Below are 19,162 nucleotides of genomic sequence, written 5' to 3' on the forward strand. Positions count from 1 at the left end.
ATAATATTGGCAAATAGAATTCAACAATATATTAAAACTATTACACATCATTAGCAATTTATTTAGCCTTCAGGGATGTGAGGCTGATTCACTGTCAGGAAATCTGTCAATGTTATCCACCATATGACAGGCCCATTCGTGGGAATGTAAAATGGTACAGTCACTTTCAAATACATTTGGGCAGTTTCTTTTTTTTTCTTTTATATAATAATATTTTTTTTATTATGTTAGTCACCATACAGTACATCCCTGGTTTTTGATGTAAAGTTCAATGATTCATTAGTTGCGTATAACACCCAGTGCACCATGCAATACGTGCCCTCCTTACTACCCATCACCAGCCTATCCCATTCCCCCACCCCCCTCCCCTCGGAAGCCCTCAGTTTGTTTCTCAGAGTCCATAGTCTCTCATGCTTCATTCCCCCCTTCTGATTACCCCCCTTTCTTTATCCCTTTCTTCTCCTACCGATCTTCCTAGTTCTTATGTTCCATAGATGAGAGAAACCATATGATAATTGTCTTTCTCTGCTTGACTTACTTCACTTAGCATTATCTCTTCCAGTGCCGTCCATGTTGCAGCAAATGTTGAGAACTCGTTCTTTCTGATAGCTGAGTAATATTCTATTGTATATATGGACCACAACTTTTTTTTTTTTTAAAGATTTTATTTATTTATTTAACACAGATAGAGACAGCCAGTGAGAGAGGGAACACAAGCAGGGGGAGTGGGAGAGGAAGAAGCAGGCTCATAGCGGAGGAGCCTGATGCGGGGCTCGATCCCATAACGCTGGGATCACGCCCTGAGCCGAAGGCAGACACTTAACCGCTGTGCCACCCAGGCGCCCCTGGACCACAACTTCTTAATCCAGTCATCTGTTGAAGGGCGTCTCAGCTCCTTCCACGATTTAGCTATTGTGGACAATGCTGCTATGAACACTGGGGTGCATATGGCATTTGGGCAGTTTCTTAAAAAGTTAAACACACACCTACCATACAACCCAGCCATCTTACTCCTTTTTTTTTGTAAGAGAAAAAGAAAGCACGTATTCATACAAAGAGTTGAAAAAAAATATTCATTGCAGCTTTATTTGAAATAGCCAAAATACAGAAACAACCCTAATGCCCAGTAATAGGTAGATGTAAAAAAGTAACTGTGGTACATCCGTTCGATGGAAAACTACTCCGCAATAAGAAGGAATGATTTATTGACACATATAACATGGGGTTTTCTCAAAAATAATTATGCTGAGTGAAAAAAGCCAGCCAAAAATAGAGCATGTGCTGCATGATTCCACAGATAAAAATTCTGAAAAAGTCAAACTGATCCCTAATGACAGAATGCAGATGCTTGCCTGTTCCCCCACCCCTTCCTAAAGGGCTCTAGTTTTGTTGGCCCTATTCTGTTTGCATTTAAACGTGCCCTCCTTTCTCCCCACCCTCACAGCCCCTAGCTCTGATCTCGCTGCACTCTTTGGGGCCTCACTTATGTTCTAGGCTCAGCTGCCAGTGTCACCTGCATCTCAGCTCTCCTTCCTGAGCTCCAGATTTTAACCTCATAGGGCCTGGTAGACCTGTCTATTTCTGCCCCCCACACCACTGCCTCTGCCTTCCCTGTTCACTTTCTCACGGGACGCACCCACATCCTCTGTGCTGTCCAGGCCAGGAGTCCAGGTGCCCATTACTCTTTACTCCTCATGCCCAGTTAATCACAAGCCCTATTGATAGCTCTCCCTAAATGTATTATCCATTCCTGAATAATTTTGTTCATTCCTGAGTTTCCAGGATCCAGCACAAATTCCAGCTACTTCTCTCTGGTTCAAACCACCATCACCTCACTCCTAAACGACCCTACCAGCTTCCCTATGGGCCTGGCTTCTAGATTTGCCAATCCATTTCCCATACTTGAAAGGAACAGATTGGATTGTGTTAGTCTCTTGCTGAAGAACCCTTCATTGGTTTCCCATTGCTCTCAGAATAAAAAGTGCAAACATTACGCTGGCTTTGACTTAATTTTCTCTGGCCCCTGCCTGATCACCTACCACCCTTCTGTGCCAAAACAGTGTCATTGACTATATAGAAAAACATGCTTTATTTCTTAATTTAATTTGGTGTTAACTCTTTAGACTATTTTGTTTGCTCTCATTTCAGATTGAAGAAGAAATAAATGGCTGTTTGCAGTTTTTGCAATCTGTTTACTCAACATTTGGCTTCTCCTTTCAACTAAATTTGTCAACAAGACCTGAAAACTTCCTAGGAGAGGTTGAGCTATGGGATGAAGCTGAAAAGGTAGGAGGAGACAAAGTACACACGTTCATTTCTGTGAGTGTGGAAACCACCCGAGTGACTGCACTTACCTTGCGTGAGGAGAATGCCACGCTTTGCAATAGAATTGTTTAAACTGGAAGTTATGGGATAAATGCACAGATTGTAGAATATGGCTGTCCAGTTTTCTTTGTAACTGTGATAATAACAATATGTTTGTTTCGAATAGTTTAAAGTTTATATCAGGCTTTTATTTATACTCTTTCAATGCCAGTCACTAATAACCAATTTCCTAAGTTTTTAAAGGAATCATCTGATTTGCAGACAGTCTTGCTGTGTGTGCGGCTTATTTTAAACTTGCCTATTGAGCCTCGTTAGTGCGACTCATAGATGTAGACACACGCACACCCGATACTTGAATCCCCTCCACAGTCAACACCGAAACTCACAGGTCGCATCTCAGCTTTGAAAAAATCAAGATTAAGGAGCTCATCATACTGCTCTTTTTTTTCTTTTCTTACTAAACATGAAAAGAATACAGTACATCTCCTGTGTCAGTTTTTATTTGAAATGAGAATGGTATTATGGTCAGACACCCCAAGAATGCCTAAACCCTGACCTGCCTGTTGGCCCACCTCTTCATGGAATATCACGGAGGCTGATCACACAGATGATTAAGGAATTAAGAATCAGAGGAACACTGTATTGATAGTGTTACAGTTAGTTTTCTGTTAGGTACTGAGGCAGGCAAAGACTGGGTAGCAGCAGTTTAGGCTTGAGATCTAATTAGGGTCTTCTCCTCCCCACTGTCACATGCCCATCCTAAATGCACCTTCTTCCATATCTGTTGTGAGGAGGAAGAAAGTCAAATTAGACGGTCTGCCCCTGCCTAGCCACATGGAAGTAGGAAGAGAGAAAGAGGGCACAAAGCTTGACTCTGGAACACCTTTTGCTTAGTTTCAAAGGTTAGCTCCATGACTGAATTATAGAAGAATCATTAAGGTCTGAAATGGCGATGATGATGATGATGATGGTGATAACACCTACTTGATAAGGTTGTGGTGGGCTTCAATGGAATAATTTACGTGAGGAATTTGTCATAGTGCCAGGCACATGTAAGTGTTCAGAAAATGTTAGGTGTTGGTATTATTAATAGTAATAGTAGTATTACCATTGTCATTACTCCATACATGCAGTACAGGGGGCTAAAAAGTGGGTGGACCAGGTATGCGCCTGGCACGGGGAGAATGGACTGGGGTGTTCCACCATATTTTTGGCCTCTTTTAGCTCACTGATTGTTCCCTTAGGAGGTGGGAATCCTTCCCCTCTGGGGGAATTTCTCCCTTGATGTCTACCCTTGATCTGGGAATCAGTGAGATGAATATATATTTTTTTGTCTTCAGATGTCTCTGAAATGGTTTGAAAGAGACATTTGTTAAATCAGCTCCAAGGCCACATTGTTCCTGGATCATCAGTTCACTGTTACCTTATTTCTTATCTCAGATTGTGTGTAGTTATGGAACCCAGCAGAACGCATTGGAGAGCTATGCAGTATAACCATCAGATGACAGCTTGTCCAAATAACCAAAATGTCAGGAGCAAAAAATACCCTAGATTTGAATGATGTGAGTTCTATTTTCTATTAAGTTTCATCACGAAATCTGTGACCTAAAGAAAATCCACTTTTTCTTGTGAAATTTAAAATCCAAAAGAAGTAGTTTAATGTTCTATCCAATTTTTAAATTTAACCTGAGCTCAGCGATAGGGTTCCCACTCAGATAAATATGAAGGGAGTCTGGGCTCCTGCTTCAGCAGACCTGATCTGGCCTCTGCCCCTGGAACCTATGTAAATCCGCCAGCTCCTTGGAGCTGGAATAACTCCACGCCAAATCTCTCCTGTATCCCACTTTTCCAGCATTCCTCTGAGTCATTAAGATCCCTAAGAACATTCCAAGCCCACACCCACACAATTCCAAGCAAATTGATATGTTTAGAGCCCAGCGTGTACCACAGCGTAGACCCACAGTGGTATTGGGAGCCAGAGACCATGTTTACCTGGGAAAGAAAGGTAGCCAGCCAGCAGAAGAGAAAAGGAGATCCTAATTTCTCCTCTACCAGGGTACAGCCAGTGTCCATAGATATGAATTACAATGGTTCAGTCTCCCCTCAGACATACACTTCCTCTCATACCTTGCATAAACTGAAAGTGTTCTTAGCCTTGGCTGTTCCCATCAGGCTGTCTGATTACTGTGTCCTCAGAGGCCCAGTGAGGATCAGTGCCCTCTACTTTATGCTTTCCCCCAAAACCTGGCCTTTCTTTGGCTTTTTAATTCCTTGGGAACCCCATAAATTCTCCCCATTACTTAGTTGCCTCCTGCAGCAGGGCCTCATTTTCTCTGGGAATATATTCCAGTATCTCTTCCCCATGCAGAAGGAGAGTAAGGCAGAGGCTAGCCTCCCAGCCTGTCAAATGAATCTGTGGTGGTGGTCTTCTCCAGTCCTAGGTAGAACGCAAGCTGCTTTAGTAGGATCAGGCCCATGAGGGAGCCTCCTGTGATCTCAGCCAAGCCCAGCACCTGACGCACTCTAACTGAGATCCCGGAAAATCCTGCCAGGACCCCAAGAGTCAGCTTACTTGATGACTCTGGCTTTGGACCCCAGGCACCACCACTGCTCTGACTTCCCTGTGAGCAGTTTACTCCCAAATATCAATTCCCTCATGGGCACCGATATACTGAGGTGTGACAGGGCTTTGGATGCTGGTTTGGCGGTATTCCGGCCAGGCACTTAGGAAGGCCCAGGTGCTTCCCAAGGAAGCTATATCCATAGGAAATAGCCAGAAGACTCAAAGACACTTTTATTAATACTTATACCCAATCACCATCAGTTCTGAGGGTTTTCACTACAGTCTAAAGTCAAGGAATTTATGTGGCTTAGGCTGAAGATCAAGATGGGCCTCCTGCTCCCACCCACTATAAATCATAAAGGACGCCTCTCCCCAGCTACCTGTACAGAAGTATAGAAAAGCAAGAGACAGTGGCAAGGCACTTCCCCTTGGCCTTCTTATGCACCTAAACACAGAGTGAATAAAGGAAAAAGATCAAAGTTTTCATGCCTTTTAATGAGTGGAGGCCTCATCTACAAAGAGCTGGGAAGTGTGTAGGCAGAGGGGGCTTGCACTGGCTTCCCTAAACACTTCCTGGAATTCACTTCAACAACTTAGCACATTGCCTTTTAATTTTTCCAGTTACAATGTGCATGAGAGCAAGAACCATCTTCATCATCTTTATGTAGCCCCTGCTCAGTAATTTATTGGATATAAAACATGCCCAATAAATATATGTTAAGCTGAAATAGAATATAAGATTTGTAATAACTTACTTTTTTGAGCTATGTGGCAAAAAATAGAGAGTACAATAACATGTAAGTTTTTTTTTTTTAAGATTTTATTTATTTATTCAACAGAGATAGAGACAGCCAGCGAGAGAGGGAACACAAGCAGGGGGAGTGGGAGATGAAGAAGCAGGTTCACAGCAGAGGAGCCTGATGTGGGGCTCGATCCCATAACGCCGGGATCACGCCCTGAGCCGAAGGCAGACGCTTAACCGCTGTGCCACCCAGGCGCCCCTATAACATATAAGTTTTAAATGTTCTCTTCTTTAAAAAAAAATAGCAACTACAGAACAGCTTGGTGGAATTTGGGAAACCATGGAAAATGAACCCAGGAGATGGAGCATTTTATGGCCCTAAAGTAAGTAGACCGTATGCCTCAAAAAGAGTAAAATTTAAAGGAAAAATAAAAGCTGTCTTTAAGCAAACATCATTTAATTTACAGATTGATATAAAAATCAAGGATGCTATTGGCAGATATCATCAATGTGCTACAATTCAGCTGGACTTCCAACTACCTATCAGATTTAATCTTACATATGTCAGGTGAGTAATTGAATATGATAAATAATATAGTATTAATATGCCAATCATTTGTCATTTGAACATTAGCAATACAAAAATAAACATCAATACATAGACTAGTAAATGTCTAGTTCTATATGTGCAATATGCTTATGTATTTTTAATTTTTTTTCCAAGTTTTTATTTAAATTCCAGTTAGTTCACATACAGCGTAATATCAGTTTCAGGTGTACAATATAGTGACTCAACACTTCCATAAAACACCTGGTGCTCATCACAAGTACACTCCTTAATCCCCATCACCTACTTCACCTATCCCTCCAGCCCCTCCCTTCTGGTAACCATCAGTTTGTTCTCTATGGTTAAGAGTCTGTTTCTTGGTTTGTCTCTCTTTGTTCCCTCCCACACACACTTTGCTTGTTTGTTTTGTTTCTTAAATTCCACATATGGCCAAATTCCACATATGAGTGAATTCCACATATGAGGGTCTCTCTCTGACTTATTTCGCTTAGCATAATACTCTCTATCTCCATCCATGTTGTTGCAAATGGCAAGATTTCATTCTTTTTTATGGATGAGTAATATTCCATTGTGTATGTGCGCATATATATATATATATATCACTTCTGTTTTTTTAAAGATTTTTATTTATTTGAGAGAGAGAGAGAGAGAGAGAGAGAGCGCACAAGCAGGGGGAGGGGCAGAGGGAGAAGCAGAATTCCCCATGGAGCAGGAAGCCAGACATGGGGCTTGATCCAAGGACCCCAGGATCATGACCTGAGCTGAAGGCAGACACTTAACCAACTGAACTACCCAGGCGCCTCTGTACCACTTCTTTATCCATTCATTGATCGATGGACACTTGGGCTGTTTCCATAGTTTGGCTATTGTAGATAATGTTGCTGTAAACATCAGGGTGCATGTACCCCCTTTGAATTAGTATTTTTGTATTCTTTGGGTAAATACCTAGTAATGCAATTTCTGGATCATAGGGTAGTTCTATGTTTAAATTTTGAGGAACCCCCATACTACTTTTCACAGCAGTTGCACCAGTTTGCATTCCCACCAACAGTGTAAGAGGGTTCCTCTTTCTCCATATACTCGCCAACATCTGTTTCTTGTGTTGTTGATTTAGCCATTCTGACAGGTGTGGGGTAGTTTTGATTTGCATTTGATTTCATTGTAGTTTTGATTTGTATTTCCTTGATAGTGAGTGATGTTGAGAATCTTTTCATGTGTCTGTTGGCCATCTGGATGCCTTCTTTGGAAAAATGTCTTTTCATGTCTTCCGCCCAATTTTTAATTGGATTACTTGTTTTTGTATGTGTGTTGATTTGTATAAGTTCTTTATATATTTTGGAGACTAACCCTTTATTAGATATGTCATTTGCAAATATCTTCTCCCATTCAGTAGGTTGCCTTTTAGTTTTGTTTCCTTCACTGTGCAGAAGCTTTTTATTTTGATTTAGTCCAATAGTTTATTTTTGCTTTTGTTTCCCTTGCCTCAGAAGACATATCTAGAAAGAAGTTGCTATGGCCATTGTCAAAGAAATTATTGCCTGTGTTCTCTTCTAGGATTTTTCGGGTTTAGGTCTCACATTTAGGTCTTTAATCCATTTTGAATATATTTTTGTATATGGTGTAGGAAAGTGGTCCAGTTTCATTTTTTTACATATAGCTGTCCAGTTTTCCCAACGCCGTTGGTTGAAGGGAGTATCTTTTTCCCATTGGATATTGTTTCCTGCTTTGTTGAAGATTAATTGACCATATAATTGTAGGTTCATTTCAGGATTTTCAGTTCTTTTCAATTGATCTGTGTCTGTTTTTGTGCCAATACCATACCGTTTTGATTGCTACAGCTTTGTGATATAACATGAAGTCCGGAATTGTTGTGCCTCTACCTTTGTTTTTCTTTTTCAAGATTGCTTTGGCTATTTGGGGTCTTCTGTGGTGCCATAAAATTTTAGGATTGTTTGTTCTAGCTCTGAAAAATGCTGTTGGTATTTTGATAGGGATTGCATTAAATGTGCAGATTGCTTTGGGTAGCACAGACATTTTAACAATATTTTTTCTTTCAATCCATGAGCATGAATTGTCTTTCCATTTCTTTGTGTTGTCTTCAGTTTCTCTCATCAGTGTTTTATAGTTTTCAAAGTACAGGTCTTTCACCTCTTTGGTTAGGTTCATTCTTAGGTATCTTATTGTTTTTGGTGCAGTTGTAAATGGGATTGATTCCTTAATTTCTTTTTCTGCTGTTTCATTATTGGTGTATAGAAATGCAACAGATTTCTGTACATTGATCTTATACCCTGTGACTTTGCTGAATTCATGTATTAGTTCTGGCAGTTTTTTGGTGGAGTCTTTGGGTTTCTACATAGAGTATCATGTCATCTGCAAATAGCAAAAGTTTTACTTCTTCCTTGCCAATTTGTATGCCTTTTATTTCTTTTTGTTGTCTGATTGCTATGGCTAGGACTTCCAGTACTATGTTGAATAAAAGTGGTGAGAGAGGACATCCCTATCTTGTTCCTGACTATAGAGGAAAAGCTCTCAGTTTTTCCCCATTGAGGATGATATTAGCTGTGGGTTTTTCATATATGGCATTTATGATGTTTCCTCTAAACCTACTTTTTGAGTGTTTTTATCATGAATGGGTGTTGTACTTTGTAAAATGCTTTTTCTGTATCTATTAAAATGATCATATAGTTCATATCCTTTTTTTTTTATTAATGTGAAGTATCATGCTGATTTGTGAATATTGAACCACTGTTGCAACTCAGGAATAAATCCCACTTGATCATGGTGAATGTTTTTTTTAATGTATTGTTGGATTCAGTTTGCTAATATTTTGGTAAGGATTTTTGCATCTATGTGCACCAGAGATATTAGCCTGTAGTTCTCTCTCTCTTTCTCTCTCTTTTGTAGTGTCTTTTGTTATCAGACTTATGCTGACCTCATGGAATGAATTTGGAATGTTTCCTTCCTTTTATATTTTTTTGGAATAGTTTGAGAAGAATAGGTATTAACTCTTCTTTAATGTTTGGTAGAATTTGCCTGTGAAGCCTCTAGTACTGGACTTTCGTTTGTTGGGAGTTTTGCATTACTGATGCCATTTCTTTGCTGGTTATTAGTCTGTTCAAGTTTTCTATTTCTTCCTGTTTCAGTTTTGGAAATTTATATGTTTCTATAAATGTATGCATTTCTTCTAGGTTGTCCAATTTGTTGGCATCCAATTTGTTGGCATATAGTTTTTCATAATGTTCTCTTATAAATATGTTGTATTTCTGTGGCGTTTGTTGATATTTCTCCTCTCTCTTTTGTGATTTTATTTATTTGGGTCCTTTCTCTTTTCTTTTTGATAAATCTCACTAGAGGTTTATTAATTTTATTTTTTTCAAAAAATCAGCTCCTGGTTTCATTGATCTGTTCTATAGTTTCTGTATCATTTATTTCTGCTCTAATCTTTATTATTTCCTTCTTCTGGCTTTAGGTTTGATTTGCTGTTCTTTTTTTCCAGCTCCATGAAGTGTAAGGTTAGGTTGTTCATTTGAGATTTTTCTTGCTTCTTGAGGTAGTCCCGTATTGCTATAAACATCCCTCATAGGACCACTTCACTGCATCCCAAAGATTTTGGGTCCTTGTGTTTTCATTTTAATTTGTTTCATGTATTTTTCAATTTCTTCTTTTATTTCCTGGTTGGCCTATTCATTTTTTTAGTAGCATGTTATTCAACTTCCATGTATTTGTGGTCTTTCAAGACTTTTTCTTGTGGCTGAGTTCTGGTTTCACAACATTGTGGTCAGAAAAGTTGCATGGTATAACTTTGATTTTCTTAAATTTCTTGAGGCCTGTTTTGTGGCGTACTATGTGATCTATTCTGGAGAATGTTCCATGTGCATTTGAAAAGAATGTGTATTCTGCTGTTTTAGGATGGAATGTTCTGAATATATCTGTTAAGTCCAGTTGGTACAGTGTGTCATTCAAAGCCATTGTTTCCTTCTCTGTTTAGATGATCCATACATTGATGTAAGTGAGGTGTTAAAGTTCCATAATATTATTATGTTATTAACAATGAGTTCCTTTATGTTTGTTATTAATTATTTTATATATTTGGGTGCCCCTATGTTGGGTGCATAACTATTTACAATTGCTATATCTTCTTTGTGGATTGTTCCCTTTATGATTATATAGTGTCCTTCTTTGCCTCTTGTTATAGTCTTGTTTTAAAGTCTAGTTTGTCTGATGTAAGTATTGCTACCCTAGCTTTCTTTTAACATCTATTTGCATGATAAATGTTTCTTCATCCTCTTACTTTCAATTTGCAGATGTTTTTAGGTCTAAAGTGAGTCTCTTATAGGCAACATTTGATGGTTCTCGGGTTTTTTTTTTTAATCCCTTCTGACACCCTATGTCTTAATTGGAGCATTTAGTCCATTTACATTCAAAGTAATTATTGATAGATATGTATTTATTGCCATTTTATTACTTGTTTTGTGGTTGGTTCTGGAGATTTTCTCTGATCCTTTCTGTCTTTCACGTTTTGCTGATTTTGTTTAGTGATATATTTGGATTTCTTTTTCTTTAGTCTTTGCTTGTTTATTAGTGGTTTTTGATATATGGCTACCATTAGGTTTGTATACAACCTCTTCTGCCTATAGCAGTCTATATTAAGTTGATTGTTGTTTAAGTTTGAACACATTCTTTTCTCCTCTCTACCCCATGTTTTAAGTATAAGTTATTATGATTTATATCCTTTTTTTGTGAATTACTTGGCTGATTTTTTACAGAAATATTCATTTTTGCTGCTTTTGTGTTTCCTACTTTATACTGTCACTTTCGGTCTCTTTTTTCCACACAAAGAGGCTCCTTTAATATTTCTTGCCGGGCTGGTTTAGTGGTCACAAACTCCTTCAGTTCTTGTTTGTCTCTGAAACTTTTTCTCTCTCCTATTCTGAATGATTATCTTGCTGGACAGAGTATTCTTCATTGCAGATTTTTCCCATTTAGTACTTTCAATATATCATGTCACTATCTTCTGGCTTGCAAAGTTTCTGTTGAAAAATCTCTTGCTAGTCTTATGGGTTTTCCCTGGTGAGTTACTGACTTCTTTTGTCTTGCTCCTTTTAAGATTTTTTCTTTATCACTATATTTTGCAAATTTAATTACAATGTATCTTGATGTGGGCCTGCTTTTGTTGATTTTGATGGGAGTTCTCTGTGCCCTCTGGATCTGGATGCCTGTTTCCTTCCCCAGATTAGGGAAGTTTTCAGCTATGATTTTCTCAGATACATTTTTTGCCCCCTTTTCTCTCTCTTCTGGGACTCCTATAATATGAATGTTGTTACATTTGAGGGAGTCACTGAGATCCCTAAGCCTATTGTTGTTTTGCATAATTCTTCTTTGTATTGGTTTGTTCAGCTTCATTACTTTCTATTACTTTATCTCGTAGGTCATTAATTCATTCCTCTAGCTCTTCCAGACTGCTGTTCATTGTGTCAGGTGTTTTCCTAATCTCGTTTATTACATACTTCATCTCTGATTGATTCTTTTTTAATTCTTATCTCTTTGGTAAGGATCTCACTGATGTCTTCCATTCTTTTCTCAATTCCACTGAGTATCATTACGATTGTTACTTTAAATTCTTCTTCAGGCATGTCACTTACATCTATTTCACTTGGATCTCTGGTCTGTGGCTTTATCTTGTTCATTCATTTGAGTTAAGTTCCTCTGTCTTCTCATTTTGTCTACATCTCTGCCTGCTTCTGTGTGTTAGAAAATCCCGTTATGTCTTCTACTCCTGAAAGTAATGGCCTTATGAAGAAGAGGTCATGTAGTGCCCAGGCCTGGCACTTCAGGGAGTGTCTCCAGTGTGTGCTGTGTGCTCTGCTGTTGTGTTCTGGCTGCTCTGTCCTTCAAGCTGGTCATCTGGAGAGGCTCTCTTTACCTAATGTGGGCAGTGTTTGTTTGGTCTCTGGGCTGAGTGTGGTGCGTTTTAACTAAGGGTGCCCTGGTCTGCTTGTGAAATGAGATGTGTCACCACCTCCGCTAGAACTGAGGCCCTGTAGAACTCTCTGACTGGGAGATGTGTTGTGTGGAGGGGTTTGTGCTGGTCTTCTGGGGGAAGGGCCCACTGCACTGGACTGAGGTAAGTGTGACTGAGAAGGGCAGTTCCATTGGAGTGCGGGGGTGGGGAGGTGGGAGTTGGTGTGGGCAAGTTAGGCAGCCAGTGTCCACACTGCGCTGCTTCCTGCAGGTGGCTCTGTGTTTATGCTGAAGGCTGGGGGAGGGAAATGATGCTGGTTAGCTCCTTTGTTCCTGGGGAGGCCTGTCCATGAATGCTTCCTCTCAGGGACTCTCTCTAAGAAGATCAAATATTCTCCCCACTGCGTGCCCCAGGTGCTCTTCAGTTTGCTTTTTCCATGCTGTCTTCCTCCAGGTTATTTGTCTGCCTTCTCTCCAGGACTAGGGCAGTGCCCTCCAGGCTCTATCCTAGCCTAGACCTGCTGACTCTAAAACTCCAGGCTTTAAGCCCCACTAGTTGCAAGAACTCAAGAAATTCAGTGCTTCTATTTTCTAAGCCAGTGGCTATGGGGAAACATTCTCCTTGTGTGTTCCCCTATGTGCTCCTCTTTCTCTCTCTCTCACCCTTCAGCACAACCATGGCTCCCTCCACACCACAGCAGCCAGGATCCATTTCTTCCCTAAACCATGTCACTGCACTCTCTACCTTTTTTGATGTGGCTTCTTCTCTCCTTTTCGTTGTGGAGTTTTTTCTGTCCATATTCAGGTTGATTTCTGAGGTATTTAGGATCATTTCATAGTTATCTAGTTATATTTGTGGGATGAGGCAAGCCTAGGGTCCTCTTACTCCACCACCATCTTTCTGTCCCCAGTTCCCAATATACTCATATATTTATATACCTGCTTATAATCTATTTGGGGATCAATGTGAATTTTCTGAGGACATGGTCTAGTGGGGGAGGTAAGATAAGTAAGTGTAAGATTAGAGATATGAACAAAGTACTGTAAAACATGATCCAAACTGCTAACTCCCTGACGTGGTGAAGGGCTGACTTCATAAAGCATGAACATTGGGTCTGTATCTTAAGGACGAGGTATTTGCCAGGGAGAGCAGAGGAAAAAGGCAATTTTGTTACAGCACATCAACAACTTTTTTTTTTTAATTTCTTAACATACAGTAAAGTTCACATGTGTGTGGTGTGTGTATGTGTGTGTACAGCTCTATGAGTTTTAACACCCATATAGAGTTGTGTGCCACTACGAAATTATGATTCCATCATTTCAGTAAACTCCTGTGCTGCTCTCCTGTCATCATATTCTCCTCCCATCCCTTGCCCTTGGCAGTCACCAACATGTTGTTCGTCACTGTAATTTTGCCTTTTATAGAATGTTATCTATATGGAATGATATAGTATAAGACCATTTGAGACTGGGTTTTTTCATTCAGCTTAATGTCTTAGAGATTCATCCATGCTTTTGCATGTATTGGTAATTAATTCTTTTTACTGCTGATTAGTATGCTGTTATATGGATGCACCACAATTTGTTTTTCCAGTCACTCATATAAAAGTATTTGGTTCATTTCCAGTTTTGGGGGATTATGAATACAGCTGCTATAAACATTAATGTATAGGCCTTTGTGTGAATGTAGGTTTTCATTTCTCTGGTCTATAGGTCTCCTATAGACCTAGGAATGGGACATATGGTAAGTGTGTATTTAACTTGTAAGAAACTGACACATGTTTTCCAGAGTGGTTGTGCCATTTTGCATTCTCACTAGCAATGTATGAGAATTTTGCAGATATTCTGTATTCTTGCCAGCCCTTGGTGTTCTCAGGATTTGTTTCTTTCTTTTTTTTAAAAAGCCCTTCTAATAAGAGGGTAGTAGTATTTCCTCATGGTTTGATTTTGTATTTCTCTAGTGGCTAATGACGTTAGCATCTTTTCATATACTTATTTATCTATCCTCTGTGATTGTCTGTTGAAGTCTTTTGCTCATTTTTAAAGTGAGTTGTTTGCTTACTGTTGAGTTTTGAGAGTTCTTTATATATTCAAACCCTTTGAAAGCTATGTGACTTGCAAATAGCTTCTCTTGATCTATAGCTATTGTTTTTTTCCCCATTTTTTAGTGTCTTAACTTTCCTTTCAATCTTGAGTTTTTAATTGCAATGAATTCTAATTTGTAAACTTTTTCTTTTATGGATCATGGCTTTTGACATGATGTCTACAAACACTTTGCCTAAGCACAAGTCATGAAGGTTTTCCTTTATACTTTATCTTAAAAGTATTCTAATATTAGGTTTTACCTTTGGATCTAAGATCCACTTTGAGCCCGTGTTTGTGTAAGATGTGATGTTTAGGACACAACTGACTGTTTGCATCTAGATGTCTAATTGTTCTAACACCAGTTTTGTAAAGACTGTTCTTTCTGCACTGACTTGCCTTTGGGCCTTTGTCAAAAATCAATCAGACACATTTGTGTGGTCCTATTTTTAGGTTTTCAATTCTGTTCTGCTGATTCATTGATTATCACTTTATTAATACCATATTGATTTAATTACTGTAGCTTGGTAATGTCTTAAGATTAGATAATGTGGATTTTATATTCTTAACAGAGTTGCTTTGGCTTGTCCAACTCTTTTGCTTTTAGTAGATCTGAAAAAAAAATCAATCCCTGGTGAGAATTTTGATTGGAATTGTATTAAATCTAAAGATTAGGGTAGAAGTGACTTCTTAATTGTATTGAATCTATCAATCTATGAACTTGTTTGACTTCTTTCATCAGTTTTTATAGATTTCAGCATACAAGTTCTATACCTGTCTTAATAGATTTATACCTAAGTATTTCATTTGGGGGGAGCAATCGTAAATGTTGTATTGTATTCTTAATTTTGGCACCTGGGAAATACAGCTGATTTTTTTATTTGGTCTTGTTTGCTGAACTTACATATTAGCTCTAGGAGTTTGAGCACTTTTTTTTTTTTTTTTTTTAGAATTCTTGGGATTTTTTTCTATGTAGACAGTTATGTCATCTGCAAATAGAGACAGTTTAATCCTTCCTTTTTCATTTGTATGCTTTTTATTGCCTTCTCTTGCCTTATGGCACTGGCTAGAACTTTCAGTGCTAGGTTGAATAGAGGAATGAGGGTGGAAATGCTCACCTTCTCCCCAATCTTAGGAGAAAAGCATATAGTTGTTTCACCTTTATGTATGATGTTAGGTGTAGGTCTTTGTAGGTATTCTTTATCAAATTGAGGGAGTTTCATCTATTCCTAGTTTTCTGAGAATTTTTATCATAAATGAATTTTTTAAAAAGAGTTTATTTATTTATTTGAGAGAGAGTGTGTGAGAGCACAAGCAGGGGAAGGCTTGGAGGGAGAGGGAGAAGCAGGCTCCCCACTGATCAGGGAACCAGATGTTGGTTTTGATCCCAGGACCCTGGGATCATGACCTGAGCTGAAGGCAGACGCTGAATAGACTGAGCCACTCGGCACCCCCATAAATGGATTTTGAATTTTGTCAAATTCGCTTTCTGCATTAATTGATGTGATCATGTGGCTCTTCTTTTTCAGCCTGTTCATATGGTGGATTACACTGATTTAGAACGTTGAACCAGCTTTGCATTGCTGGAATAAATTCCACTTGCTCATGGTGTATCAATCATTGTTTTTATATATTACTGGATTTGAGCTCCTAATAGTTTCCATGTATGGTCATATGGGATATTGGTCTGTGGTTTTCTTTTCTTGTATTATCTTTCACTGGTTTTGGTATCTGATTAAAGCTGGCCTCACAAAATGAATTAGGAAGTGGTCCACTGTCTTCTATTTTCTGGAAGATATTATGTAGAATTAGCTATTTCTTTTTCAAATGTTTGGTAGAATATATCATTAAAACCATTCACTGCTGGAGGTTTACTTTGGGAAGGTTTTTAACTATGAGTTCATTTTCATTGAGATAGAAGATGTTTATGTTACCTATTTCTTTTTGGTTGAATTTTGATAGTTTGTGCTTTTCAAGGAATTGATTCATTTCATTTAAATTGTTGAATTTATATGCAGAGAGTGTTCATAATATTACACATATTATGGTTTTAATTTCTGTGAGACCTGCAGTGATATCTTCTCTTTCATTCATAATTTAGTAATATAGCCATCTTTGTTTTTTTCTTTTTTTAAAATAATATTTATTTTGTTATATTAGTCACCATACAGTACATCCCCAGTTCTGATGCAATGTTCCATGATTCATTACTTGCAAATAACACCCAGTGCACCATGCAATATGTGCCCTCCTTAATACCCATCACCAGCCTATCCCAATCCCCCACACCCCTCCCCTCTGAAGCCCTCAGTTTGTTTCCCAGAGCCCACAGTCTCTCATGGTTCATTCCCCCTTCTGTTTACCCCCCCTTCATTCTTCCCTTCCTTCTCCTACTGATCTATTTCTTATGTTCCATAAATGAGTGAAACCATATGATAATTGTCTTTCTCTGCTTGACTTATTTCACTTAGCATAATCTCCTCCAGTCCTGTCCATGTTGCTGCAAATGTTGTGTAATCATTCTTTCTGATGGCTGAGTAATATTCCATTGTATATACGGACCACATCTTCTTAATCCAGTCATCTGTTGAAGGGCATCTCGCCTCCTTCCACAATTTAGCTATTGTGGACAATGCTGCTATGAACATTGGGGTGCATATGGCCCTTCTCTTCACTACGTCTGTATCTTTGGGGTAAATACCCAGTAGTGCAATTGCAGGATCATAGGGTAGCTCAATTTTTAACTTCTTAAGGGACCTCCACACTGTTTTCCAAAGTGGCTGTACCAACTTGCATTCCCACCAACAGTGTAAGAGGGATCCCCTTTCTCCACATCTTCTCCAACATTTGTTGTTTCCTGTCTTGTCCATTTTTGCCATTCTAACTGGTGTAAGGTGGTATCTCAATGTGGTTTTGATTTGAATTTCCCTGATGGCTAATGATTTTGAACATTTTTTCATGTGTCTGTTAGCCATTTGTCTTCATTGGAAAAGTGTCTGTTCATATCTTCTGCCCATTTATTGATTTGATTATTTGTTTCTTGTGTACTGAGTTTGAGAAGTTCTTTGTAGATCTTGGATACAAAGATCTGTAATGTCATTTGCAAATATCTGTAGTGTCATTTGCAAATATCTTCTCCCATTCCGTGGGCTGCCTCTTAGTTTTTTCTTTGTCAATTTTTCTAGAGATTCATCAATTTTACTGATCTTTTCAAAGAACTGACTTTTAATTTCATTGATTTTCTCTATTATGTTTTTAATTGAATTGATGCCTGCTCTTTATTATTTTCTTCCTGTTGCTTGTTTGGGGTTTTCCCACCTTCTACCTTTACCTTTAATCTTTAAGTTCTCTGACTCTTCTCTGTCATCTCCTTTGCTGCCATGTCCATCTAGTGAATTTTATGCATTCCCATCATTGTATTTTTTTAGTTTTACAATTTCTTTTCTAAGACTTTAATCTTTCTAGTCATTTCAAGTGTGTTCACCTTCACTTGTTGGACTATACTTATAGTAGCTGTTTTATAGTCTTCAATAATTCCACCATTTTTGTCATCTCACTGTTGGAATCTGTTGTCTTTTCCCCTCACCTATTGAGATTTACCTGGTGATTAATATGCCACGTAGCTTTGGATTGAATCCCAGACAGCTTGAATATTAGGAGATGCTGGGTTTGTTTAAATCATAAAGAGATTGTTGATTACTTTTTTTTTTTTTTAAGCAGTCGATTTGAAGGGTTAGTTAAGTTCAGGCCTTAATTTCCAACATGCCTTCTGTGGGCTGTGGTTCCAATGTGAGTTCAGTTTTCAAAGCCCTGGTGGTGCTGTTCAGATCTGTCCTGTGTATGTGCCACCTAGTGGCGAAGTCCCATACATGGTTCGGTTCTCAAGTCTTGTGTGCTGTGCAGGGTCAGACCCATGCATTTGCAGTTCAGAGGTGAGGCCAGGTGAGTTCCTACACTACTTTATGGGATAGCTCTATTGCACTCCCTGCTCTCTGATTTCCTGGGCACTTTTGATTCTCTAGGGTACCTTTTTACAGTCCTATGGACAGAAAAGCTGGGGCTTTAGCTTCCCCTTTCCTTCATGCTCTTTCTGTGACTGTATCTGTGCTAGAGACCAAGCATCAGGAGGCCAGAGAGAGAGAGAGAGAGAGAGAGAAAAGCAACAGTGATTCATCCCTGACATGTGGGACCATAACCCTCCTGGTCAGAGAGAAGATCCCCTTCTTCAGAGTTTTAAGTGCCAGGTTAGTCCCGAGCCTCTGTGGGAATGCCTGGGGGCTGGACAGAAGAGAACAGAAAAAAGAGAAAAAAAGAAACCTTAGGATTTCCCCAACCCCTACTCTTTCTGAAATTTAGGAGTTATTTTTTCTGACTCTTGACCAGGAAATGAGGATTTCTCTTGAAGCTGCATCTGGCGCATACTTCTTGGTTTGGGGCTGCCTTTTAGTCCAGACTACCAGGCCACACCATACTGGAAGACAAAATTACGTGAAACTAACTACTGGTTTGGTGGTACTTGAAAATCTGGTCTTCTTCAGCAATCCACCTGTCACCATTTACTTTTCAGAGGTCTTAGGTGGCAGTTCATGCATTCTCTCCAGGGTGTATGTTTGTATTCAGTGAGAGAGCTGGGTGGAGCACGCTTACTCCATTTTGCCTGGAACCAACGTCCTTGATCTGAGTCAGACAAAATGATGACATCGCTTTAAACTCTCCTCTTATCAGCGTGTCTAAATCTTGGATATAGTGTTGATTAGATAATGTGCTGAATTATCTTTCATTCAAAATTAATAAAGACAAAAAAGGGAAAAATTCTTGGCATGTTTCAAATCCAATGATTTTAATAGAATATTTTCCTAATAAGATTCTTATAATAAATGGACAACCACCACTTTCCCAGTATGATTTTATGGATTGATCT

The 19,162-nt window shown here is 38.9% G+C and overlaps 1 protein-coding gene across 2 annotated transcripts in view; it reads left to right on the plus strand.

Annotated features, from left to right (window-relative positions):
* TARS3 (threonyl-tRNA synthetase 3) overlaps positions 1 to 19,162 on the plus strand; it is a 71,914-nt gene that overhangs the window by 39,584 nt on the left and 13,168 nt on the right. For both annotated transcript variants that reach the window (XM_040642682.1, XM_040642683.1), the window contains 3 exons: positions 2,149 to 2,286; positions 5,936 to 6,013; positions 6,098 to 6,198. In XM_040642682.1, coding sequence (XP_040498616.1) covers positions 2,149 to 2,286; positions 5,936 to 6,013; positions 6,098 to 6,198 — 317 coding nt within the window. The remainder of the gene's footprint in view (positions 1 to 2,148; positions 2,287 to 5,935; positions 6,014 to 6,097; positions 6,199 to 19,162) is intronic.

The sequence above is a fragment of the Ursus maritimus genome, unplaced genomic scaffold, assembly GCF_017311325.1.
Source record: "Ursus maritimus isolate PB19 unplaced genomic scaffold, ASM1731132v1 scaffold_27, whole genome shotgun sequence".
In the NCBI taxonomy this organism is placed as follows: Eukaryota; Metazoa; Chordata; class Mammalia; order Carnivora; family Ursidae; genus Ursus; species Ursus maritimus.